We start from the raw sequence: 27,737 nt of genomic DNA on the forward strand, positions 1-27,737 counted from the left end.
GAAACATCTATTCTATGAGAACATAGAAGCCCTGTGGCTCAGTTGGTAGCGCATGGTGTTTGCAACGCCAGGGTTGTGGGTTCGATTCCCACGGGGCCAGTCCGAGAAGGAGAAAAAAAATATTTAAAAAATAAATAAAAGAAATGAAATTTATGCATTCACTACTGTAAGTCGCTCTGGATAAGAGCGTCTGCTAAATGATTAAAATGTAAATGTAACATTTCTGAATGGTACTCTGAAGTATCCATTCTAACCACAAAAGACTTTGATCTTCAGGGAAGCAGAGAGAGAAACGCTGATGAACTGACTCTCCGCAGGAGGACCGGATTCCAACAGAAATCACGACAACACACTGGGCGTAAATATATATTGATTGCAATTATTCCCGAATGAGTGTGCATTCATGTGCAAAGGGTTAGCATTTCATTTAATCTAATTATCAACTGTGTAGTGATTCCTTTTGTCTTTCTCCCATGTTCTCAGTCCACACTCGCTTCCCTTTTTCCACCAAGCTGTCATATCGGCTTAGCCCAATAGGGAATCTCCCCTATCATTTCCTTGTAACCATATCTACTGTGTTTTATGCATTTATGTGATTAGTTAGTTAGTTAGTAAATAAATGATTAAGGCAATTGGTGTATGGATGATTCATAGTAAAGGCTGGGTTCGTGCAGATAACCAACAATTTACGATGTTTGGAATGAGACTAACGTGAGGTAAATAATAATTAATTAATTACAAGACTAATTGATCAGATATTAAAATATCTGAAGAGTTATATTAGGAAAATTATAACTTTGTAATCTGAAGATTTTCCTTGGTGCCCCGACTTCCTAGTTAATTACTTTTACATGATTAGTTTAATCATGTAATAATAATTACAGAATTGATTTGATAAAATAAGTCTTCACTTTTAATGATGCCAAAGACACAACAGTTATGACATTTTGCTGCAATTAAAGTAAATCTAAAAAGAGATTAAGATCATTTAAATTATTTCTTACAGAGCTACACAACCTGCTCCACATTTTCAAAGTGAAATATAAAGTATAGAATCATTTTTAAGTTAATAGAAATTATGTCTTGACAGCCCAGAGTTAATACTTGGTGGAAGCATCTTTGGCAGCAATTACATCTTTAAATAATTTGGAGTAAGATTCTACCAACTCTGCACAACTCTTAGAGCAAAATTATATCTGTTTGTTTGTTTTTGTCGAAATTGCTCCCCCTCTGTACATTTGGTTGGGATTCATTGATGGACAGCAATATGTAAACCAGGCTTTGCTCCTTTCATATTTATTTTGATCCCGACAAACTCCCCATTCTATGCTGGTGACAAACATACTCATGACATGATGCTGCCACCACATTACTTCAAAATACAGAGGGAATACATGAAGTGCAGGCCTACATGAAATGTTGAATAATCTATATCCCCTATAAGATTCACATTGAATCAACTGCAATTTGTCATCTTTGGATAAGACCAAACAGGTTGGAGCCGTGTAAATTCACAGACACTCAAAACCATGTCATGTGACAGCGAGAGAGAGGGAGGCTACACCGGTAACCTGATTCCGTCAGTCTCTTGTTTTTCCGGTGTGTTCTTCTGTTTATGTAAAAGAGAAAGAAGGCATCGGCATCAGGGTAAGTTAACTACCATCTTCACCTTGGGAGGAGAAGACAATTCATAGACACAGATCATTTATACTGTACAAAGTTCAAGGACAAGACCTCATCTCAAATACTTTCCTGCTTATTGTTGTTCAGTTGCGAGTGTGCAGCCAATACAATGGGTAAGATTTACCTTTTCTAATTGATCTCATGCCTTTGTCAGTAGCCTACTTGTAGACACATTGTATTATGTTGAGTTAACGTACTTGTACTGTGGTAAATCCATTTGAATTCAATCACTTTTTGACAGCATCCCTTTTGTTTTAAACATAACTTTCCATATATATTTGCTCATGGAAGAAGTGGTCAGGAAGTGACTTTTTAGACCTGAATGCCAAAACATTCAGGAGATAAAGTATTTATATACACTAGCATTGCTTTCAATTGGGTTGCACAAAAACAGTCCATGGGAAGCCAGAAGTTAAATACAATTCCATTTCAACTTACTGTGCTGGTAGGCAGGAAGGTTGGTCATTATGATGGGTGGAATTTGAGATAAAATATCTAAAGGATCGTATTATTAAACAGATTTTCAAACGTGGGTCTGTTGTAGATGTACTTTTTCTCTGCTTACCTCATGTCAAAATATAAGTTATTCCTTTTTTGTCCACATGTGGTGCATGTGCAGGACTTTGATTTTGACCTGAGGTAAGCCTACTTTACATCATCTGAGGTAAGCCTACTTTACATCATCTGAGGTAAGCCTACTTTACATCATCTGAGGTTTTTGTGTTGTGCTGGCAGTCAGCTGAGACCAACATGCTCTTGAATACAGGGTGGGCGTCATTTCAATCATAGAAATAACATTAATAGAATGAACCTATACCTTCAGATCACTGCAATTTAGCTGGTATGCCATTGAACTTTAAATTGATTTGAAATTATAACTTCTAATTACTATGACAAAGATGGCTGCCGGTCCACACACTGTCGATGTCAACTTAAATGGTCATGTCTAATCTATTATCTACGCTCCTATGATTTCAATAGGTTTCTTATGGCGGATTGACAGTATAATTTAAAACAACAGATATTCCCATTCAATTCAACATTCTCTGATGTGTGGACCTCCAACAATCTTTGAAATTTGAAACGTACATTTTATTCCCATGTTAGTACATTTATTACCCAAAACATGACACCCACCCTGTATTCAAGCATGTCACTTCTCAACCGATGGCGGACACAACCCAAAAACTGTTTAAATGGTTTGACAACCCTGTTTGTAAGCTTTTAAAAATCAAATCAAATTTTATTGGTCACATACACATGGTTAGCAGATGTTAATGCGAGTGTAGCGAAATGCTTGTGCTTCTAGTTCCGACCGCGCAGTAATATCTAACAAGTAATTTAACAATTTCACAACAACTACCTTACACACAAGTGTAAAGGAATGAATAATAATATATAAATATATGGATGAGCGATGGCCATGCGGCATAGGCAAGATGCAGTAGATGGTATAGAGTACAGTATATACATATGAGATGAGTAATGTAGGGTATGTAAACATTATATAAAGTGACTAGTGATACATTTATTACATCCATTTTTTTATTATTAAAGTGGCTAGAGATTTGAGTCAGTATATTGGCAGCAGCCACTCGATGTTAGTGATGGCTGTTTAACAGTCTGATGGCCTTGACATAGAAGCTGTTTTTCAGTCTCTCGGTCCCAGCTTTGATGCACCTGTACTGACCTCGCCTTCTGGATGATAGCGGGGTGAACAGGTAGTGGCTCGGGTGGTTGTTGTCCTTGATGATCTTTTTGGCCTTCCTGTGACATCGGGTGGTGTAGGTGTCCTGGAGGGCAGGTAGTTTGCCCCCGGTGATGCGTTGTGCAGACATCACTACCCTCTGGAGAGCCTTACGGTTTTGGGCGGAGCAGTTGCCGTACCAGGCGGTGATACAGCCCGACAGGATGCTCTCGATTGTGCATCTGTAAAAGTTTGTGAGTGTTTTCGGTGACAAGCCAAATTTCTTCAGCCTCCTGAGGTTGAAGAGGCGCTGTTGCGCCTTCTTCACCACACTGTCTGTGTGGGTGGAGCATTTCAGTTTGTCTGTGATGTGTACGCTGAGGAACTTTCCAACTTCTCCACTACTGTCCCGTCAATGTGGCTAGGGAGCTGCTCCCTCTGCTGTTTCCTGAAGTCCACGATCATCTACTTTGTTTTGTTGACATTGAGTGTGAGGTTATTTTCCTGACACCACACTCCGAGGGCCCTCACCTCCTCCCTGTAGGCCGTCTCGTCGTTGTTGGTAATCAAGCCTACCACTGTACAGTAGTGTCGTCTGCAAACTTGATGATTGAGTTGGAGGTGTGCATGGCCACGCAGTAATGGGTGTACAGGGAGTACAGGAGAGGGCTGAGAACGCACCCTTGTAGGGTCCCAGTGTTGAGGACCAGCGGGGTGGAGATGTTGTTTCCTACCCTCACCACCTGGGGGCGGCTCGCCAGAAAGTCCAGGACCCAGTTGTACAGAAAGTCCAGGACCCAGTTGTACAGGGTGGGGTCGAGATCCAGGGTCTCGAGCTTAATGACGAGTTTGGTGGGTACTATGGTGTTAAATGCTGAGCTGTAATCAATGAACAGCATTCTTACATAGGTATTCCTCTTGTCCAGATGGGTTAGGGGAGTGTGATTGTGATTGCGCCGTCTGTGGACCTATTGGGGCAGTAAGCAAATTGGAGTGGGTCTAGGGTGTCAGGTAGGGTGGAGGTGATATGATCCTTGATTACTCTCTCAAAGCACTTCATGATGACGGAAGTGAGTGCTACAGGGTGATAGTCGTTCAGCTCAGTTACCTTCACTTTCTTGGGAATAGGAACAATGGTGGCCCTCTTGAAGCACGTGGGAACAGCAGACTGGGATAGGGATTGATTGCATATGTCCATAAACACACCAGCCAGCTGGTCTGAGCATGCTCTGAGGACCCGGCTAGGGATGCCGTCTGGGCTGGCAGCCTTGCGAGAGTTAACACGTTTAAATGTTTTACTCACGTTGGCTGCAGTGAAGGAGAGCCCGCGGGTTTTGGTAGCGGACCGTGTCAGTGGCACTGTATTGTCCTCAAAGCGAGAAAATAAGTTGTTTAATTTGTCTCGGAGCAAGACGTTGGTGTCTGCGACAGGGCTGGTTTGCTTTTTGTAATCCGTGATTGACTGTAGACCCTGCCACATACGTCTCGTGTCTGAGCCATTTAATTGTGACTCTACTTTGTCTCTATACTGATGCTTAGCTTGTTTGATTGCCTTGCGGAGGGAATAGCTACACTGTTTGTATTCGGTCATGTTTCCGGTCACCTTGCCATGATTAAAAGCAGTGGTTCGAGCTTTCAGTTTTGCGCAAATGCTGCCATCAATCCATGGTTTCTGGTTGGGGAAGGTTTTAATATTCGACGTGGGTACAACATCACTGATGCACTTGCTAATAAACTCACTCACTGAATCAGCGTATACATCAATGTTGTTGTCTGAGGCTATCCGAAACATATCCCAGTCCACGTGATCGAAGTAATCTTGAAGTGTGGAATCCGATTGGTCGGACCAGCGTTGAACAGACCTGAGCACAGGCGTTTCCTGTTTTAGTTTCTGTCTATAGGCTGGGAGCAAGTTATCTTTATCTTTTCCAGTGATTTGACATTGTATGTCTCATGGTATGGTAGGGTATGCAAAATAAATCCAACTTTGTGCACCTTTATCTGTTGAATATTTTGGGGTGCTGTCAAAAAGTGATTGAATTCAAATCGATTTACCAACTGGTGACTCGCATCAATGACTCTGTCTCATTATTTAACATAAAAACAAGTATTGTGCAGCTATTTATTGTAGGTGTCAATGTTCTTTCACCTATTTATTGTAGGTGTCAATGTACTTTCACCTGACTGGAATATGTATTTTGTGTGTTTTTAGAATGAGTACCCTAGATAGAACATGACCCTGTTTGTGATAATCAGACCAATGAATAAGAGGGAAATTAAAGTTAATAGCCTCATAATTCAACTATATTTGTATCATATTTTTCTCATGTCATTTTTAACAATGCAATTTGTGTTACATGTTTAAACTCAAAAGAGCATTGCTCAAGGTGATTGTTAAATGTTGTCAACCATTTTTTATAGAATCACCAACACACTGTCCAATATTACAGATCTTTATCAGTGATGTTTCTCTCCTGTTTTTTATCACAGGTATAGAACGTGGGTTCATCGGGATGGTCGACCCTCAGGATGCCGACCGCGTCACAGTGGACAAGGTGACCGCGGACACGCTGCGGAGCAGTCTGACCACGGTGTTCCTCCCCATCGTCTACATAGTGGTGTTTGCTGTGGGGCTGCCCACCAACGCCATGGCCATCTGGGTCTTCCTGTTCAGGACCAAGAAGAAGCACCCTGCCGCCATCTACATGGCCAACTTGGCTCTGTCTGACCTGCTCTTTGTCATCTGGACACCTCTGAAGATCGCCTACCACTTCAACGGTAACGACTGGATCTATGGAGAGAGGCTGTGTAAAGTCCTGGTGGGCTTCTTCTATGGGAACATGTACTGCTCCATCCTCTTCATCACCTGTATCAGTGTCCAGCGCTACTGGGCCATCGTTTACCCCCTCTCCCAGGATTGTAGGAACAACCATGTAGCCATCGGTGTCTCGGTCGCAGTCTGGGTGGGGGTCTGGCTGCTGACCACCCCTCTCTACCTCTACGACCAGACAGTCAAGGTGACCAACCTCAACATCATCACCTGCCATGACGTCACCCGGCCCAGCCAGAATAGCATGGCCGCCGGCTTCTTCCTGACCATGGGAACCCTGGGATTTGTAGTTCCCACCGTGTTGTGCGTGGTGGTTAACGTTCTGATGCTCAAGTCCCTGAGGAACTCAATGACGAACGCCAGCATCACCAAGAATCGGCGCAAGGCTGTGGTGCTCATCATTACTGTGCTGATCATCTTCCTGGTCTGTTTCACCCCCAGTAACATCATGATGCTGGTGACCTACTCTCTCCTGCTGGCTCAAGTAGTACACAATGACTACGGCTTCTACATCACCACCCTGTGTCTGGCCAGCCTCAACAGCTGTGTGGATCCATTCATCTACTACTTCATCTCAGAGGAGTTCAGGGAGCAAGTAAAGAACACGCTGAGATGCCGCAGCCAGAGGGCATGATCAGGATGAGGGTCTCGTTCACTGCTCTGAAGTACTTCAAGATGAGTAACACCATCCAGGTTTGGGGTCAATTCAGTAAGTACTGATTAGGAAAATGTGGAATTGGATTGGTTGATTTGGTTTACTTTCTGAATTGTCTGGCATTAAAATGGAATTGACCCCAACCTTGGTACCTGCACATCAGACTCAGGGAACACACAGAGCAGCTACGTTTAGGGGGGTTCTCATGTGGCTGGCATCGTCTTCCTGGTCCCCTCGCTGGTCAACATCTTGGCCTACATCCTCCTCCTCAAGGCCCTGGGGCACTCCATGACGGACGGGAACCCCGGGAAGAACCGTCAGAAAGCCATTCTGCTGATCGTGACGGTGCTGGTCACCTTCCTGGTGTGTTTTGTCTCCAGTACCACCATGCTAGTCATCCACTACACCCTCCTCAAGGACGGGGTGATCAACAACGGCTATGGCTTCTACATCACCACCCTGTGTCTGGCCAGCCTCAACAGCTGTCTGGATCCCTTCATCTACTACTTTGTGTCTGAGGACTTCAGGGACCATGTGAAGAACACACTGCTGTGTAGAAGCAGCAGGACGGTGGAGAGGATGAGGGTCTCCTTCAGCTCCATGAAGTACTCCAGGAAGAGCAAGGCCTGTGTGTCTGAGTCAGAGAACACACAGAGCAGTACCTGCTAATAGCGCATGGGAGCCATTCAGACGACTAGGTAAAGACACTGGGAGAGGCTCATTGATAATACAATATTTCTCTGTATGTATGTGGACTGATGCACTGAATGTACCTTATGAAATAAAGATACTAGAGGGATCTGTCCTATAACAGTTGGGATATAGACAGCATTTACAAGAAATGGAACACGGTGGTGTGTGAGTGTTGTGTCCTCTATGAGACAGAGACACACAACCTGACCTCTCACAGGACCAGGGCACAAGGATATGGAATTCTGAAGAAAATATGTATTCACATCACACTAAACAACCCACACAAGAGGAACTATATTTCTCATCTGTGTAACAAAGTGTCAAGGGGAGTTTTAGTATGTTTTAAATTAGGCCTGGACACTGCTGAGCTCCAGACTAGTGAAAATGGATGACCATATCCTGGACTTCTTTTGTGATTTTCATAGACATCTCTCTCATGGATGAAATGAAAGCAGAACGTATTTATCACAGTTCTTGGCAGGCTGTTAAAGGGCTAATGCGTAAAGATTTAGTTAGAAATTCTAAATTTGAAGAGGTGCATTTTGGACATGATGTTACCTAGCACATGGTCAACATGTTTTATGAAATCTCAAAATATAGACTTACATTGTGCCAGTGTAAATTAACTCAAATGTCATGCCTTTAGGTGAAAAGTTCTGAGTATTATGATTTAATTTTTTTTACCTTTATTTATCTAAGCAAGTCAGTTAAGAACAAATTCTTATTTTCAATGACGGCCTAGGAACAGTGGGTTAACTGCCTTGTTCAGGGGCAGAACAACAGATTTTTACCTTGTCAGCTCAGGGATTTGATCTTGCAACATTTCGGTTATGAGTCCAACACTCTAACCACTAGGCTACCTGCCACCCCAGTAATGATGAGTGACATATTTTAGAGGGGCGGTATTGGAGTAAACTGGCTTTAAGTCTATGGTCTACATATCTTCACTGGTATATGCCTTTTTATAATTACCTCTGTGAGATTATATAGGGCAGTAGGCTGTACACATTAACACTGCTCAGTTTTTACTATATTGTCGTTATGTTTTAAGCTCACGTGAATTTTTGAAGCCATGAAAAGTTTTTTGTTTTAAGTTTGTTCATTTCTTAAATAAATGTATGTAATATGATAAGCTAATGGTGTTTGTTTCTATAGTTCTTATTGTTCTCTAATGTGTAACTTTGTGTCTGTTGCGTAATCCTTATTAATATTCCAATGCCTTGGTGCTCATAGTACTGGATAGACTGAATCACTCCTCAGCACATGCCTGGTGGAAGATGATGTTACAAGAGTCATTGTCCGGGATAATAAAGAGTCATTGTCTGTGATTATGGTAAGGAATTAATGTAATATTTCACAATACCTTTCAGCGTGATAATCTGAAGACTGATGTTTTCTGTTTCCGAACAGTTGACTGTTGTTGAAGATCAATATATCAACACAAAAGTTGAAACTACAGGGATTTGTCAGTTTCTCATCTCTTAAGAAGACTTGACTCTCTCTCCCTCTCTGTTTCAGTCAGCTAAGGTAGGCTAGGCTGAGGAATGTTTTAGAGCAATATTGAACAGCTGTGTTTCTGTTTCCATGGTGTAAGTGATTCCCACAGATATCTGGTCTCTGTGTAGGAACACCTGGAGGGCAGGCAGGAACAACCTCTGATTACTATGCTGTGATTTACACCTCTCTTCCCCTTAGTATATACACTACAAGTCAACAGTTTGAACACACCTACTCATTCAGGGTTTTTCTTTATTTTTACTATTTTCTACATTGTGGAATAATAGTGAAGACATCAAAACTATGAAATAACACGTATAGAATCATGTAGTATCCAAAAAAGTATATTTTAGATTCTTTAAAGTAGCCACCCTCTGCCTTGATGACAGCTTTGCACACTCTTGGCATTCTCTCAACCATCTTCACCTGGAATGCTTTTCCAACTGTCTTGAAGGAGTTCCCACATATGCTGCTTACTTGTTAGCTGCTTTTCCTTCACTGTGGTCCAACTCATCCCAAACCATCTCAATTGGGTTGAGGTTGGGTGATTGTGGATGCCAGGTCATCTGATGCAGCACTCCATCACTCTCCTTCTTGGTCAAATAACCCTTACACAACCTGGAAGTGTGTTGGGTCATTGTCCTGTTGAAAAACACATGATAGTCCTACTAAGCGCAAACCAGATCGCTGCAGAATGCTGTGGTAGCCATGCTGGTTAAGTGTGCCTTGAATTCTAAATAAATCCCTGAAAGTGTCACCAGCAAAGCACCATAACACCATTCCCATGCTTCACAGTGGGAACCACACATGCAGAGATAATCCGTTCATCTACTGTACTCTGCATCTCACAAAGACACAGTGGTTGGAACCATAAATCTCAAATTTGGACAGACTTCCACCGGTTTAATGTCCATTGCTCGTGTTTTCTGGCCCAAGCAAGTCTCTTGTTCTTATTGGTGTCCTTTAGTAGTGGTTTCTGTACAGCAATTTGACCATGAAGGCCTGATTCACACAGTCTCCTCTGAACAGTTAATGTTGAGATGTGTCTGTTACTTGAACTCTGTGAAGCATTTATTTGGGCTGCAATTTCTGAGGCTGGTAACTATAATGAACTTATTCTCTTTAGCAGAGGTAACTCTGGGTCTTCATTTCCTGTGGTGGTCCTCATGAGAGACAGTTTCATCATAGCGCTTGATGGTTTTTGTGACTGCATTTGAAAAACGTTCAAAAAAGTGATATCTTAAAGTAATGATTGACTGTCATTTCTCTTTGCTTATTTGAGCTGTTCTTGCCATAATACGGACTTGGTCTTTTACCAAATAGGGCTGTCTTCTGTATACCACCCCTACCTTGTCACATTACAACTGATTGGCTTAAACACATTATGAAGGAAATAAATTCCACAAATTAACTTTTAACAAGGCACACCTGTTAATTGAAATGCATTCCAGGTGACTACCTCATGAAGCTGGTTGAGAGACTGCGCGAGTGTGCAAAGCTGTCATCAAGGCAAAGGGTGGCTACTTTGAAGAATATAAAATATATTTTGATTTGTTTAACACTTTTTTGGTTACTACATGATTCCAAGTGTGTTATTTCATAGTTTTGGTGTCTTTACTATTATTCTACAATATAGAAAACAGTAAAAATATAGAAAATCCCTGGAATGAGTAGGTGTGTACAAACTTTTGACTGGTAGTGTATATATTGATTCTTGAAGAATATAACTTATAAATACCTCATGAGCTTAGTTCAACTGTCAAACTCCATGAGAACCCAAAATATAAGCTTGTTTTTTTTTGTAATCATTGTAAATGTAAACAAACACTGTATAGCCTCATAACATGGTTAAAACAATAATGTTGATATCATGGATGATTAGTCCTTGCATCCATAGCTCTGTCAAAAGCTTCTTCGGGGTCAGTGTCCCTTCCACGGGATGGTTGAGCTAACGTAGGCTAATGCGATTAGCATGAGGTTGTAAGTAACAAGAACATTTCCCAGGACATAGACATATCTGATATTGGCAGAAAGCTTAAATTCTTGTTGATCTAACTGCACTGTCCAATTTACAGTAGCTATTACAGTGAAATAATACCATGCTATTGTTTGAGGAGAGTGCACATTTCTGAAGATAAAAAGTTATTAATAAAAAATAAAAATCCATATTTGGGCAGAAATGCAACGGTTCATTGGATCAGTCTAAAACTTTGCACATACACTGCTGTCATCTAGTGTCCAAAATGTATATTGCACCTGGGCTGGAATAACACATTATGGCCTTTCTCTTGCATTTCAAAGATGATGGTAAAAAAAAATACAAAAGAACGGTTGTTTTTTTCTTTGTATTATCTTTTACCAGATCTATTGTGTGTTATTCTCCTACATTCCTTTCACATTTCCACAAACTTCAAAGTGTTTCTTTTCAAATGGTACCAAGAATATGCATATCCTTGCTTCATGGCCTGAGCTACAGGCAGTTAGATTTGGGTATGTCATTTCAGGCAAAAATTTATAAAAAGGGGCGGATCCTTAAGAGTTCATCTGAGAGTGGTTACATTTCTCCAGGCCCATCCCTCAGCTTTTTACCAAAACAGAGGCGGGCGACTGTTTTGTTATTGTTTCATCTGTGGATTTACCCTTTAAACAGATGCATATTATCAAGATATCAAAGCGTTACAAACAAAAAGGTAAACAATAGGCCTATAGCAAATGCAGCATATGGCATTCATTTTTCACATGTAAATAGCACTTTTTAGTAATGCTCAAAGCATGCCATTCCACGAGCGCAGCATTTATTTTTCAACTGGAATCAATGAGCTCAATAAGTCCTCCATTACAACCAAATCATAAACAACAGAGTAGGGCTGGCTAATAAGTACTTAGTTTTGGTGTCATGCTCAGGTAAAACAATTTGGGTAGTCTATATTTCCACATTTCCAAGACCTATTCTTGAAAATCAAGGTGTATAACATTTATTGGAATGACAAAAATTCTGATAGACTTGGGTTTTTAATGAAAATATATAATTTAATCTTATTATTATATGTAGTAGAAAGCGATGGGTTAGAAGAAGCCTACGTAATCAACCCATAAAGCAAAATGTTACGTCCATATATGGCCAGCTATGTAAACTTTAACACTGATTTATCCTGCAATAGATGTCATTCAATTGGTAACATACATTTGTGTCTTCTTCTAATGCCTCTTAAGGGGAAAGTAATCTAAAAGTAACAGAATGTAATCAGATTACGTTACTGAGTTTGGGTAATCCCAAAGTTACTTTACTGATTACAATTTTGGACAGGTAACTAGTAACTGTAATGGATTACATTTAGAAAGTAACCTACCCAACCCTGATCTGCAAAAGGTATAGTTTTGAGATAATTCGTATTTTTCAAGTCCCAGATCTCAGAACTGTTTTGTGATGTCTTGCTCTTTCATGAATCAATAAGTATATCACCTTATATACAATTCTTTTTGATTGACAATCCAGTATTCCCACTGGCAAAAACTGGTTGAATCAATGTTGTTTCCATGTCATTTGAACTAAAACATTTTATGTGATGAAGTTGAATCAATGTGGGAAAATTCATCAACTAAGGGAATTTTGTATTTTTTTTAATGACATGGTGACATTTGTTTTTGATTTCTTGTTAGTTGACAACTCAAGTAATTGAAATAAAAACTGGACGTTGAACTGACATCTGTGCCCAGTGGGTTGTGTTATTGGATTGCAGATGGAACCGTATAGCACCAAGGTAAAAGGTGTTTGCGCAGATTGAACTTTCTGATGATAATTATTTTTTTTATTGGAAATTGACTTTTTCACAAATCTGACATGCTGTATCTCACATATAAATGACCACCTAAGGAGAAACTCTATATAAATAACTCATTTTCTACCAAAATGTCAGATAGGTCACAGTATGCTGATGCCCTTCCTGTCAAGAGGCAGATGTCAGTAGATTTTCATCACCTGAGAGGGAGAGTTGTTTACAGGAACTAGTATTCTCCTAATGGCTGATTCATTTGCATTTAATATAAAATAATAATATAACACATGCCATTAGGCAGACGCATTTATCCAAAGCAACTTACTGTCGTGCGTGAATACATTTGAACATAGGGTACAAGAAGAGCAGGCTCTACAACTACAGATGATTTGCAGAGGGAAGGGTGGAGAGAGAGAGAGTAAAGGGGTGACATGTTTTTGGGTCAATCAGATCACAGATCACGTCACGCCAAGTGTTTACAGTAGTTCTCAAGCTGATAGTAGGACAGGAAGGTCCTGAGGCTAATTATCTTCAACGTAATCCCGAGGTGCCCAGGGAGATACAGCCACTTCGTTCTATCCCATGACTCACCTAATTTGGTTAATTTAACCCACTCACACACAGTCTCTGTTTCAGCCAGTGTCTCATGGCCTGTATTTCTAAAATAGACTCAAGCGTTGCAACACAAGGTGACTATATGCATGCCTCGACACACCAAACCAGTTCTGCAAGTACCGTCACTTTGTGAATAACAACAAGCAAAGGCACAGTGTATTGTGGGATACTGTACCAAGGTTATCAACCACAATCACAGTAGCAGCTCTTTTCCAATAATAACAGAGAGAGATTTTACATGAATGCCATAGGCCTACTGATATTTGCTTAGTGTGTAATGGGTACTGTTGTAATATATCTACTGCTGTACATACTGTATCATTTGTAGTATATCTTGTGTAAATTCATCCGATGTATATACATATAGATTGCATTTGGATTACTGTTACAGTTCTATTTGGGTTGTTCATTGGATTAGTTCTGACATGTATTTTTTTGTGTGTGTACTTGTCTGACATTTAGGAGCTAGTAACATAAGCATTTCACTGCACCTGCTATAAAATCTGCTAAACTGTGTATGCAAGCAATAAACTTAGATTTGATTTGAATATTGTACTTCATGACAAACTGGCAGCTGTTCAAATAAGCAAGTCACTGTGCCTGTGGTCTGCTTCAGGTAATGTAAGTTATACATTTATATATAAACTATTGTCTGACCTTTTCCTATATATGGCAGTCCAGGTGTAAGTGTATGTATGTTTCTCTTCCCATTTCTCAACAAACCTGTGGTGTCTAAAATTGACCATTATGTTTAGGGGGACAAATGTTGGATAGTTTGTGCAAGTGCATGTATTTGTGATGAGATACTACATGTGCACAGTGAACAAATGAACATTATGAATGGATGGTATTGTGCTGAAATATAAGGATTTCATCTCACAGTGGATGATGACTTGTTTAAATGACAATCAACATTCATATTTGTTTCATATTGTTTCAAATTAAAACACAGCTCGCGTTTGATACTGCCCACTGGGAACACACTGGTAGAATCAACCTTGTTTCTAGAACCAACGTGGAATAGACGTTGAATTGACTTTGGGTGTTGGGTGCTCTCTAACCCTCCATGAGCCCTCTGCTCCAATCATCATCAGTAGGACAAATGCGCTGCAGTTTCCAATATTATGCATCTATTAGATAACAAGCATACTTTCTAGGAACAGCAAGTATTCTTAGTGATCTGCCAAAGGCACACTTGAAAAGAGAAATAGTTGTGTTTGGTTTTTGTTTAGATCACAGCTGAAGATCATGGATCACAAAGAAGGTGGGAGGGGCAGTGTACACCTCTCAGCCAATAAAAGCATTGATCGTCTGAATGAGAGGATGACACATTAGTATTGGCCCCACGCATCACTCTGGAGGCACACTGGGCACAGCGAAAATACCCTCATTCAGCTCACTGGTGTGTGTGTGTGTGTGTGTGTGTGTGTGTGTGTGTGTGTGTGTGTGTGTGTGTGTGTGTGTGTGTGTGTGTGTGTGTGTGTGTGTGTGTGTGTGTGTGTGTGTGTGTGTGCTCTACTCCCTTGTATTATCCTTCTTGAATTGCAGTGCTGTAATCATGTGTTAATTCTCCTAACAGAACCCAAAAATTCCAAAAATACTTCAAAACAAGGAAATAACTATTTAGGATCAGTTATTAGAATGTCTATAAAACATTTGTTATGTTTACCAGCCTCACATCAAGCAACAGCCAGTTATAGCTATATCCGATTATCCATGTGGTACTGTATGTCATAAGATTTACAATAAAAGTTTATTCAAAAAGAGTTCAATACAGAGAAACATAAGAACCTTTCAATATCAAACATCATAGCAAAAATATATATTTTTAAATGTAATATTTGTTTTGAGAAAATCTTAAACACAACAAACACACATTTCAAATGCACAAACGTCTGACCTGAGAATGCCATGGAAACCAATGAAAAACCACTGAGTAATCACCAAAAAGATCTGTATCACTACATACAAAACCAGAGATCTGAAAGACAGCAACAGTTAGTATGAAGTCAGTAAAGACAAACACACAGAAAAAAAGGTGGAAAATGGGACGAGAGAGAGGTGGACACAGAGAGAGAGACAATATAGAGAGAGTAAGGAGAGGAGAGATATCGGATGAAGTACACACAAAAGGGGGAGAAAAGACAGAGAGAGAGAGGAGAAAGAAAAAAGCAAGACTCAAACAGTCCCTTTATCTTTCCTTCCTTGCAGACCTTTCGTAACAGATGTATCTCTGGAAGGGATGGTAGGCACCATGTTGGTCCCCCCCAGCCAGTCCCAGTGGGAGAAGAACGGGGCAAAGTTTGTCCCAGGCATCTGGTGGTGAGCGTCATGTTTGGGGGGTCCGCCCCACAGGCCGAAGGGTACCAGGCGGTGCAGCGACCAGGGGAAGTCGTAGCCACAGTGGTCCTCAGTGGACACACAGATGGTGAACATCATGAAGCCCCAGGTGGTCAAGCAGTGGCACTGCAGCAAGAGGGGGTCCACGGTGGTCCAGAATCCCACACTGATCAGCTCCCATGCGGACAGGTACTGGGTGACCAGGCTGAAGGGCTGAAGGTACTGGTGGTGCATGGCATGGAAGGTACGGTACAGCCAGGGGACTCTGTGGTGGAGGAGATGCCAGAGGTAGTACTGGAAGTCAAAGACCACTGTGCACCCCAGGATACCCAGGAGGAAGCTCGTTAGAGTGGGGGCTTTGCGAGGGAGCGGGATGGGTGGCCTCCACAGCCACTGGCCCACGGTGGCAGGGAAGACATAGACCAGGTGGTTGTAGACTGTGAGGCCGAGCGTGGTCCAGATGTTGTCCCATGTGACAGGTCTGTCTGGGTGGAGCTTGTAGCGGTTGAGGGTGGGCCAGCTGGGGGCCAGGACGTCCAACAGGGTGTAGAGGGTCACCAGGAGGAGGTAGGTGGAGACTGAGATGACCACAGGGAACAGAGGGCTCCGCAGCTCAGCCTGGTGGTACTGCAGGAGGTAGTCCCACACTGGCTGAAGGACGGACGGCTCCGGGAGCCCCAGACCCAGGGTCGTGTTAACTACATCCAGGTGAGAAATCCAGATGACAGCCACATCACTGAACAAACCGCCAGCACTCATTATGACCACAACTAGAATTGGTGGTTCTCTATAAAGTCTACTAATCACAGATTATTAATTTATAACTGGGTAGGTTGCAGCAGAGTCCACAAGAATAGCATAGATCCTTACAGCTCTAACGTAATGTTTGTTTTTCTGCAAAAAGCAAATCATCTGATGCCGTCGTGCCAACTTGGGTTGGCGGTCGATCTTAGCCTTTTATGTACATCGAGGCGCCACCTCCTCCTCCCCCCCCCATGGGTTTTAAAGCAGGTGGTCTGTGAAGACCCCTCTTTCTCTGGCCAGAGGATCGCTGCCAGCACTCAGGACCTGAGTCACAGCAGCTCTTATTTCTGACCTAGATCTTAGAGAGCTGCCTCCCACCAATCAGAAGTGACTTGAATTTGACTTTGTCAAAAGAGCAGTGTGTTTTCATTACTGGCATTGAGGAGCAACAATACACTGTTGTCAAAAAGCAAGACTTTGGTGCAGTCTGTTTAATGCAGACACTGTCGTATGAGCATAATACGTTGAAAAGACATCTTGGTTTGGTTCAAAATACATATTGTTTGTTGAAAAGATGTCCAAAAGACGTATTTCAACCAATTTTGCTCAATGGCCGATAATCTGTCAAATTAATCACTTTGGTTAAACCTGTTGATTATTTTATTAAAAACAACATTTTTAAAGATGTTTTTCTCTTTTTTAATTTGTATTTCTCTCTTTCTCTCTCTCTTCATCTTATTGGCTTGTTGTGAGGGCCAACAGTAATACATCATAAAAGCTGTCAGAAGTGACGTTCAAAGGTTCTACTTATTCATGTTGAATTACACTTGGCAACAAAAATACAATGTTGAATTGTTGTATGGTTCAGCTTGCATCATACTGCTGAGAATAAGGTCTGATAGTTGGAAGTGAAAAGAGGCAAGTGGTCCACCACAGAGGTGGTTTCTATGGTGGAGCTCAAGTAATCCCTTTCTAACTCAAACAAGGCTTTATATAAATTTTATATAAATTAACCTAATAATGGGCAATGAATTCTGCTTAAATGTTTATGATAATTGCATATAAACGCTGTTTATGTGCAATGGCACCACTAGATGTTGTGCTGTCTGGCACCACTAGAGGGCAGACAAGTACCACTGGAAGAAAGACGGCTCTACTCTGTACCGTAGATAGTTGTTTCTGAAGGGTTTTTTCACTTACATCATTGGAATCTTGATTCCAAAACATTTCATTTGTGGACACACAACCCTTTTCTGAGGGCTGCAATTGAAAATCTCCCTTTTTTCAAATGTTTTCATGAATACCTGAAACTGAGTGATGTGAAGCTCCATTAATCTTTGTTTTTATATGCATTAGAAGAAGTTGAAGTGTAGAGCAGCACATTGTAGGATTTGAATGTATCTCAATGGGAACCTACATTACTGTGTATTACTGTTGTCTGGTCCATAGCTGTTCCACATACATTTTAGGGACCAAAAATGTAACAACAAGATAACCTCATGACACAACAACAAAGTAATCTAATTCTCCAATTTACAGATTTTCATTTCAACTTTGAAGGGGACTCAGTGGTCGCTATGCAATGCGAGAGTAATTCAATTATGTTTACAGATATTTCATTAGGACTTCTTATGCTTTTCCCCTCTCACCCCCTCCATGGAGACATTACGTCTCTTCTGCGTAGCATTTTTTAATTTAGCTTGGCCAACTCTGAAGGGAGCAGTTTCATCACCCTAAACAACGGAAATACATTTTAGTTGTGGAAGAGGAGGGCGGATAAAGGGTTGAAGACACAGCTGAGATCCACCCTCCCTCAGGTGAGGTCTGTAGGGGCATGAAGGCTAAACAAGGAACCAGCCGGCGTTTCTGAAGCACCTGAGGCGTGGTCTCCCTACTGGCGCTATGCAGGGAGGGAGCTGGAAATCTGGTCACAATGCGGGCATGGTGGACGGACAGAAGACACATTTTACAGTTTTTCTCAATTGCTAAAACACAATTTCTGAAACTTTGCTCCATTTCCTGAAAACATTAAACACAAAACCTCATCTTCAAGCACTATTTACATAACCTCTGACTCCTCTCGCAAAATGAAACATTCGCCTCAAAACAGTTTTACCTGTGTTCAAAATCAAACACTGCTCTCAAATCATAAACAAAGTGATCAAAATGATATACACTCTCAAGCAGTCAGTAAACAATACACCGAAGAAATAGAAAACACATTGTTCAAAACAGAGAAGTACATTTTTAATCTAAAAAAATATTCATATTTTTCCGTCATTGTCTTTTGATGAACGAAAACATGTTCTATCATAGTAGCTCAAAATTGATCAGAAATTACTACTCTGCTTTGCTCTTTGCAATTTTGTTTTTTGTTCTTCCTCCTCCTTGTACCCCTATTTGTACAGTACTGTACCCTGCATCTCACAAACTTGTCCTTTGTCTCTGTGATACTGTAATTCTTGTTCTTTGTTGATATGAACCTGCAACCAGTCAAAATCTATTGTGCAGTCAGTACTGTTAATAAATGGAAAGTACAATGTTCAGGGCCATACAATTTGTCCATTGTCCATTATACAGTCTACAATGCACTGTACTACAATATACAATACTAAAAGGGACAAAAATCAAAGGAGTAAACATGTGATCAATGTGCTTCTTCTTGTCTTTGGGCTGGGTCAGGCCAGAGCACTTCGTCGACATCACAAGCAATATTGTCCCTCCTGAGGCAACGGGGGAAGAAGCTTCTTGTGTGCCGTATCCAGCCCTGACATGATTCCTCACCTATATCACCACAGGCTAAATCCATGGTTTGCAGCAGATTGACTCTGGTGTAGGGTTGTCTATCATACACTTTCCATCTCCAAGAGGAGAAAAACTCCTCAATCGGATTCAGGAAAGGCGAGTATGGAGGGAGGTACAAGTTCATAAACTGCACATTGATGTTAAACCATTCCCTTACCTGAGCAGCTCGGTGGAAACTGACATTGTCCCACACTATCACATAGGTGGGGATGGGATTCTCATTTAGCTCTTGACCCTGCTGCTCTTGAACCTGCTGCTCAAATAAAATATATCTTAGATTGGCAATAAATGTTAGAAGGTGCTGGGTGTTATATGGCCCGAGTGTAACATGGTGATGTAGAACACCATGGTTGCTGATAGCAGCACAGATTGTGACATTGCCACCTCGTTGACCAGGGACTTCAACAATGGCCCGCTGTCCAATCATGTTTCGGCCTCTCCTTCTCCTCTTTGTTAGATTGAAGCCTGCTTCATCGACAAAGATGAACTCATGGGGTCTGTCCAAGGATTCCAAGTCAAATATTGTCTGTGTAGAAATACAATATACTGTATGTAGGATTTTGTAAGTCGTACAGAGACAGTGCTATACTGTAGAGTACAATTAGGCCTACTGTATGCACTTCTGATTCACATGCATTGTATGTACTGAAGAGTAATGTCATTCACATAGTATGTGTTAGTACTGTAGACAATCTGGATTACAGTAAATGTTTCTGAATGTACACTTACTTGCACATACTGAGCTTGCAGTTCTTTCACCCTTGGTGAGTTGCGCTCAAAAGGTACTCTGTATACTTGTTTCATTCGCATCCTGTTACGATGGAGGACACGGTCAATTGTGGAAATGCTCACACTGTCGATTCCCTGGAAGTGTGTGTTGTCTTCTATCACTCGTTCCTGGATTTCTCTGAGTCGTATTGCATTATCTTGAAGGACCATGCCAACTATAACGGCCTCTTGCTCCCGAGTGAATATAGCTGTCCTTCCACCTGCATGTGGCAGCCTCGCAATTCTACAAAAAGTAGTTGTGCAGTTACAAAACATTATTCATGCAGCACAATACATACAGTGATTAACTTTACAAATGTCTTTTGAAACAGCTGCATATAGCGTAGTACAGTAAATTTGCAATTACAAAAATACAGTAGTATACTGCACCTGTTCTCTTCTCTGAATGTCCTTACTATGGTGGACACAGAAAATCGGCTCAAATTGGGTTGCACTCTAAGTCCTGCTTCCCTCATTGTCAGTCCATGGACAAGAACATGGTCTATAACTTTTGCTCGAATTTCATCAGATATTTCCACTCTTTGTCTTCCTCTTCCTCTTCGTCATCCTCTTCCTCTTTCTTGCCCTCCTCCTCCTCCTCTTCCTCCTCGTCGCCCACCTCGCATACGCACTCGTCCTCGTCCTCTCACATTGTTTCTTCTATCCATTCTCAGACTTTCTCCTTCCCACCTTCAACAACCTGTTTGCTCTCTGAACTGGCTTATATTGGTTGTGTCGCATCATTTGAAACAGGTTAAATCCATTTTGAGTGGTTGTGTTCAATCAATGACATGTGTTCTCTATTTGTATTTGATTGCTGCCACTTGTGTTTACCAGTATGGATGACATGTGCATTAGAGTGCAGAATGTGTTTTGAGAATGAGAATGTGTTTAGAGTTTTGCTGAAAAGTCTAAGTGAGATCTGCAAATTGTGTTTTACCATGTGAAATGGTTTAAGGTATTGACAACAGACTGCATAATTAGCTAAATGAGTCCAGGCAACTGAGAACTTTGTTCAGCCAATGGGTTTTAGTGTTTTAGCAATTGTAATACTGTAATACCATGTGTAGACCCCCAAGAATTTGGGCACAATCAGAATGTGGACATGATCAGGACAAAGACGCATGTTAGTACGAGAGAGAGAGAGAGAGAGAGAGAGAGAGAGAGAGAGAGAGAGAGAGAGAGAGAGAGAGAGAGAGAGAGAGAGAGAGAGAGAGAGAGAGAGAGAGAGAGAGAGAGAGAGAGAGAGAGAGAGAGAGAGAGAGAGAGAGAAAGGTGATCCAATCCACAGGTGAACCAACATTCAGAACAGTGACTGATGAACACAGGGAAATGAAGTAGCGCCATGAAATTCCAACTGAAAACCACTTCACCTTGTTCTCCCATATTCTTCATAAAGAACATATCCTGTACAATCCCATTCAATGCAGCTGAGACACATATTGTACATAGATCTATTTTCAGCTGGCGTGGTGCAGTATCTCTCCACTGGAGTAACACTGAGGGCCTCCTATGACTAAAGTGAACCCATAGGGGACACCAGGGCCTATATGGGAACATGTTTTGTTTTTCACGGCGCCACCATTGGGCCTTTGATTAAAAGCAGAGCAAGAAGACACAGTTACCATGTTACCGTGGGTCTCTCACCTGTGGAATTAATTATTGCTATGGCGATGAAGGATGAAACGTCATGTTGCCACTGATTTTTAGATAAACAAGCCATGCTGCAACCTCTCTCAGATCACACCAGCCCAGGATTCTAACCAGGTAGGAACACCACCCCTCCTACAGAGCTTTTGTTATGTCTAACCATATGTTGTTTTATGTGTCTGTAGAGTAATATCTCATATTTGTACATGTCGCCTATTGAGTGCTTTTGAATACTTGCGGCCATAGATTTAGACTTAACTCTGACCTTTATTTGAATAAACGTAGACTTTAAACTGTTTTTAAATTGTTTTTCCTTTACACTTTCCCCAGTAGGTTGTGAAAGACATTGTCCTCCTATCAGCACCATGCCAAGCCAACTCCAGAGTGCCATGGACGCACTTATAACAGTTTTCTACAAATACTCTGGGAACGACGGAGACAAATACAAGCTCAACAAGGGAGAGCTGAAACAGCTACTGAACAGTGAACTCACTGACTTTCTCATGGTAAACAAGCTGTTTAATACTCATCATTTATCAATCTCAATATATGTTGACATTATTTTGGTATTCTCTTCACTAGACAGTGTTTATCAATTGAAAGGCCCCTAAACACTATTTAATTGTTAATAAATGTATTGGTCACATGCTCCAAATACAACAGGTGTAGACTTTCCAGTGAAATGCTTACTAACGAGCCCATTCCCAACAATGCAGAGTTACAAAGTAAGACAAATATTTGCTAAATTAAAAAGTAAATGGTAAAACAATAAAATAACAATAACAAGGCTGTATACTAGGAGTACCTGTACCAAGTCAATGTGCAGGGGAACGAGGTAGTTGAGGTAATTGAGGTAATACAGTAGGTACATGTAGGTAGGGGTTAAAAGTGACTAGGCAATCAGGATATATGATAAACAGCGTAGCAACAGCGTATGTTATGTGTGAGTGTATATGTGTGGCGTCTATATGCATGTGTGTGTGTTTTTTTTATGTGAGCGTATGTGGTGTGTGTGTGTGTGTGTGTGTGTGTGTGTGTGTGTGTGTGTGTGTGTGTGTGTGTGTGTGTGTGTGTGTGTGTGTGTGTGTGTGTGTGTGTGTGTGTGTGTGTATGTCTGTGTGTGTTGGAGTGTCAGTGTAGTATGTGTAGTCTAGTGAGTGTGCATAGAGCCAGTGCAAGGAAACTGTAAAACACAGTAGCATGAATAGAAAAAAACAACTGTATGATTTATATTTATATTAATCTGTTTTAGCTGTGTGTTGAACCTCAAATAAGAAGCTAGCTGTCTTGAATTACAAACCTTCTTGTGACATTTAGATGAAATCATAACAGCATTAATTTCATGATGAACATTAGTGATATTTATGCTGTATTTGTGGATATGTTGGGGTGCTTTTTGATGCTACTTGACTACCCATTGAGACTTGAAAGATGAATTAGACAACCAAATACATATTGAATTTATCAGATTCACTCATGTCAGGATTGTACAAATCCATGTGGTCTGTTGTGTTCATTTGTTCCAATTATAGACCTACTACACAACATTTACATGATTCTCTAGAGACGTGGCAATGTTGTTTTTCTGTTCTTCAATATGCCTCAGTGGCTAGAAAGCATACAATTACACTCTTACAAAAAAGGTTTCCAAAAGGGTTCATTAGCTGTCCCCATAGGAGAACCCTTTTTGGTTCCAGGTAGAATCCTCTATAGAAAGGGTTCTACATGGAACCCAAAAGGGTTGTACCTGGAACCAAAAGGGTTCGACCTGCAACCAAGTGCATTATTCAACATGTTCTCTTATGGGGACAGACAAATAACCCTTTAAGGTTAGCTCCTTTTTTTCTAGGAGTGTAGAACATAGTTGATAAAGAGAATGGTAGAGTTATCTAGTTATCCAAAAAGGAGGCAAGAAGGAAACATTAACGCAAAGGGACCTTATTTGACATTTCTCCTTCTACATTACGCTGGATTAGTTTAGCCGCTGTGAAGTTTTGATTTCTGGTTAAGTTGAGTATAAGTCTCTTGCTTTTGTAATTTTGTGAAAGCAGGCAAGATAGTAGTTCCTCTTCACTGCCCTGTCTGATTGTAGTAGGTTGTTGTAGATAACCTACCATGCTGCAGTGCCCGTGGTGGTGTAGAGGAGTGGACAAGTGTTCGTGTGTGTGTGTGTGTGTGTGTGTGTGTGTGTGTGTGTGTGTGTGTGTGTGTGTGTGTGTGTGTGTGTGTGTGTGTGTGTGTGTGTGTGTGTGTGTGTAGATCAGAAGTCCCTACAAGAATAGTAAACAAAAAATGTTTTGACCATATTTTGTTAGTCCCCAAAAGGTCAAATGCTATTTCTAGGGGATTTAGGGTTAAGGTAGAATTAGTGTTAGGGTTAGATTTAGGGTTAGGGTTTAGGTTTGGGGGTTAAGGTTAAGGTTAAGGAAAATAGGATTTTGAAAGGTTATAAATTGTGTGTACCTGCAAGATTAGTTAAACAAGACTGTGTGTATGCGAGTGTGTTTGGGGAGTAAACCTGCCTGTCTGTGTTCTAATGGATGAGCCTCATACCATGAGAGATGGAGTGAGGGGTTGAAGAGACAAATCTCTCCTCCCTCCTTTTTTTCTCACTACATCTTCTCCCTCCCTCTGATGGAAGGAAGCCTCAGGTGCCTATGCATCATCACCAGTGACCCACATCACCTCAAAATATAAACTTGGACTACTCTCTTCTGATGTCACTAGTCTCCACCCACCGACGTGCCTCTGACAAGTATAGAGACGGTGTCCTGGTAACAGTCGAATACACATTCAGGACACGCCACAAATGGCACCCTATTCCTTAATTAGTGCACTACTTGTCAAAGTGCCATTGACAAGTAGCGTCATTTGGGACCCATACTGTAGTTTCATATCCTGGGGACAACAGTGAGCTAATTACGTGGTTTATTTCCGTAACCTATCACTCTTCTACTGATCACAGGCAGACTGTATGCTGAGACGATAGATATTACTGCTTAATTAGATCCATCGTTGTTACCTTGGGCCAAATACTGACTTTTCACATAAATTTCAATGAGATTTGTACATATACAGTCAAGCTGTTGTGTGTGTGTGTGTGTGCTACATACCTCCATTAGCTCCATGTCACTACTCTGTATCACAGGCTGGCTTGGCTTGACTGACAGAAACCATCCAACGGTCACCATCTCACACACACACACAAGTGCACATACACACTTCTGATGGTTCTCAGCTTATGGTTCATTGATTATCGCCACCGTCACTCTGGATTCCAGTGGACATTGGCTGTGTGGTGTGGTGCCCTGCTGTGCTGTGCTGTGCCCAGTCAGTGCCTTTGGCAGTCTAATATCCGGGATGGGGCTCCAGCACCATGAATCCAATGACTCAGAGCCTGAGGCGTCTCTCCTCAGATCTCCCCCATCTCCATCTCAGATCTCTGGCTGGGAGATTGACACAGGGCCTGATTGCAGCCTGCTGTCATGAGGGGACTTGTTTATTGGCCAAGCAGCTGAATCCAGATCGGTCAATGGGCGACATGAGACATGATTCAGGACGGTCTATTTCCTGTTGATTAGAGTAGTAGAGTGAGTCGGAGGCCTGGAGCAAGCTCAGTGGAACAGAATACATTAGAGTTACAGTATAGAATATTTGCTGCTGTTCAATTGTTGTTTTAATTATGAGATATGCCTATATCTTTAGACTCAAAATGATGTTGATCTCATGGACTGTCAGTCCTTGCATCCATAGATCTGTATATTCATTTGAGAGTGGTTACATTCCCCTAGCCCCATCCTTCAGATTATCAAGGTTTTAAATGATTTGATTGGTGGCTCAGTTGGTAGAGCATGGTGTTTGCAATTCCAGTGTTATGGGTTCAATTCCCACAGGGGACCAGTATGGAAAATAAATTGTATGAAATGTATGCAATTCACTACTGTAAGTTGCTTTGGATAAGAGCATCTGCTCAATGACTAAAATGTAAATGTGGTTAGATCTTTGATTAATTGTTGTTTCTTTTCATTTCCAGTCTCAGAAAGACCCCATGCTGGTGGAGAAGATCATGAATGATCTGGACTCCAACAAAGACAACGAGGTGGACTTCAATGAGTTTGTGGTTCTGGTGGCGGCCCTGACCGTAGCCTGCAACGACTTCTTCCAGGAGAAGCAGAAGAAGAATGCCAACTAACAGTTAAATCCGAAATGGCTTCCCCTTGCCTATTTAGTGCACTTCTATTGGCCAAAGCGTCATAGGGCTATGCCAGGTCTACATAGGGCTCTGGTCAAAAGTAGTGCACTGCATAGGGAATAGGGAGCCATTTCAGATTGGCCCGTGGATAGAAAAAGAATTAGAAACCAACAGAGGTAGAAAGTAACGAATTACAACCACACCCATCATGCTGAACATTGAATATTTACTGTGATCACTTCGCAATTCCCCATGGTCTCAGTGCTACTAAAACCACTACACTATATGTTTGTCAACAGCAGAAGGAGATAAGACTAAAGTCGAAATCATAAATGAACATACTTTTGCTAGAGATAGGATACTTCTGTCCCTCCGACGCATCAAAACAGATGATTTCAAACATGGTGTCACACTACCCTGAGTGCCAGACTGTTTCAGCTCTCAACAACACTTCTGGCCAGAGAACATAACCACAAAGATCTGGCTGGAGCCGAAACAGACTGGTACCCAAGCTATCGTCACATAGCCTGGGTGATATCAGAATAAGTGTCTGCTTGGTTAGTTCAATGATTGATTTATTCTGTCATTCATCCATCTTTTCATTGATTTTTGCAATGTATTGTAACTATCAATGTGTCACATCTTGCAAAGAGGGAGGGGGGTTATTTCCTGTAAATCAGAGACATACTTGAGAATGTTCCTTCCATTCTAAAATGTGCTTGTTTCATGCAACCCTTTCTGTCACTTAATGAGAAATGTAAATCTAATTACAATTGCATGAGCATGTTTCTTATTCATAATTAATTTGCCATCACATGTAAATGATTGACAGCATTGACAGCCTATAATCATATGAAAATGATTAGCTTGACAATATTTGTTTTATATTGTGACAGTAACACAGCATAATAAAGTTCTAATCCCCAAGACCTTGAGTGTGTGTGTTTTAGACTTAGTGTGTTGGTGTGCGTGCGAGTGTGAGGGTATGTGTATGTGTGCTTGTATGTGCCGGTCCTTCTGAATATTTCTCAAGGAGAGGTTGTGCTGTGCTTTTGGATGGTCTCTGTATAATGCGCCTGGTGATGCGTTCGATGACGCATGATGACGATGACGCAATCCCCATTAACCACCTGGACCTTTCACCACCTGTCAGTCAAAGTGACTCATGACATCCCAACTTCAGAAGCAGTCACAGTGGCAGTTTTTCCTTGGGGATTCATAAAGTGCATCCACGCTAGAAAGTGCAGAAGAACAACATTTTATTTTTTACAAATGTGATTTTAACCCCTAATCTGAACCTGAGCTTTTACACTAACCTTACACCCACCTTCTGATCCATTAGAAGCAACAAAGCATCTTTAGGTTTTAGAAAAGCGCTATAGAAGAGCAATGTATTGTTAACAACAACAACATACTGTATACAGTACCTCATTAATTATCTCTACAGTCCTAACAGTATCCCCTGTTGTCTGAGCTGAAACCATAACATTAAGAATTAGTAAAGTCTTCCTTTCTTTTTTCAGACCCCCAACCCCCTGTCTCTACTCCAACACAGAGATCTGTTATTGAGGATCCTGAAGGAAAAACATTCATGAGCCATCATCTACGTACGTACGGATTCACACGCACGCACACACACACACACACACACGCACACACGCACACACACGCACACACATGCACACACACACACATTCACACACACACACACAGAAAGTTCATTTCTAATTTCTGTGTGATTGGTTGTGATTGAGCGAGATAATGAGCCTGTCCCCCTGGAGGAAAATTATGTGATGATTATC

At 41.3% G+C, this 27,737-nt stretch overlaps 3 protein-coding genes across 4 annotated transcripts; 2 read left to right on the forward strand and 1 right to left on the reverse strand.

The window, feature by feature from the left end:
- Positions 1–1,594: 1,594 nt before the first annotated feature.
- Positions 1,595–8,685, forward strand: LOC106567927 (proteinase-activated receptor 2-like). Its single transcript, XM_014137831.2, has 3 exons — positions 1,595–1,796; positions 5,861–6,828; positions 7,051–8,685. The coding sequence occupies exons 1-3, from the start codon at positions 1,793–1,795 to the stop codon at positions 7,522–7,524; spliced, it is 1,446 nt and encodes a 481-aa protein (XP_013993306.2). The 5' UTR covers positions 1,595–1,792; the 3' UTR covers positions 7,525–8,685.
- A 6,929-nt stretch (positions 8,686–15,614) lies between these two features.
- Positions 15,615–16,535, reverse strand: ch25hl2 (cholesterol 25-hydroxylase like 2). The gene has a single exon (XM_014137817.1). The coding sequence runs from the start codon at positions 16,533–16,535 to the stop codon at positions 15,615–15,617; it is 921 nt and encodes a 306-aa protein (XP_013993292.1).
- A 5,176-nt stretch (positions 16,536–21,711) lies between these two features.
- On the forward strand, positions 21,712–26,857 carry s100z (S100 calcium binding protein Z). 2 transcript variants are annotated; one of them, XM_014138379.2, is made up of 3 exons: positions 21,712–21,860; positions 22,074–22,249; positions 25,777–26,857. In XM_014138379.2, the coding sequence occupies exons 2-3, from the start codon at positions 22,109–22,111 to the stop codon at positions 25,933–25,935; spliced, it is 300 nt and encodes a 99-aa protein (XP_013993854.1). In that variant the 5' UTR covers positions 21,712–21,860; positions 22,074–22,108; the 3' UTR covers positions 25,936–26,857. The 2 variants fall into 2 exon arrangements, with proteins under 2 accessions (XP_013993854.1, XP_013993863.1); XM_014138388.2 differs by having other exon boundaries at positions 21,840–21,860; positions 22,077–22,249.
- Positions 26,858–27,737: the final 880 nt, after the last annotated feature.

This window comes from Salmo salar, chromosome ssa01, assembly GCF_905237065.1.
Source record: "Salmo salar chromosome ssa01, Ssal_v3.1, whole genome shotgun sequence".
Taxonomy (NCBI): domain Eukaryota; kingdom Metazoa; phylum Chordata; class Actinopteri; order Salmoniformes; family Salmonidae; genus Salmo; species Salmo salar.

Bases quoted from the DNA above. Each gene is read 5' to 3' on its own strand.
- LOC106567927 (XM_014137831.2), top strand. The intron at 6,829-7,050 runs GCATGATCAGGA...AGCTACGTTTAG, and splicing joins TGAGATGCCGCAGCCAGAGG to GGGGGTTCTCATGTGGCTGG.
- ch25hl2 (XM_014137817.1), bottom strand. From the start codon at position 16,535: ATGAGTGCTGGCGGTTTGTTCAGTGATGTGGCTGTCATCTGGATTTCT.
- s100z (XM_014138379.2), top strand. From the start codon at position 22,109: ATGCCAAGCCAACTCCAGAGTGCCATGGACGCACTTATAACAGTTTTC. The intron at 22,250-25,776 runs GTAAACAAGCTG...TTTCATTTCCAG, and splicing joins AACTCACTGACTTTCTCATG to TCTCAGAAAGACCCCATGCT.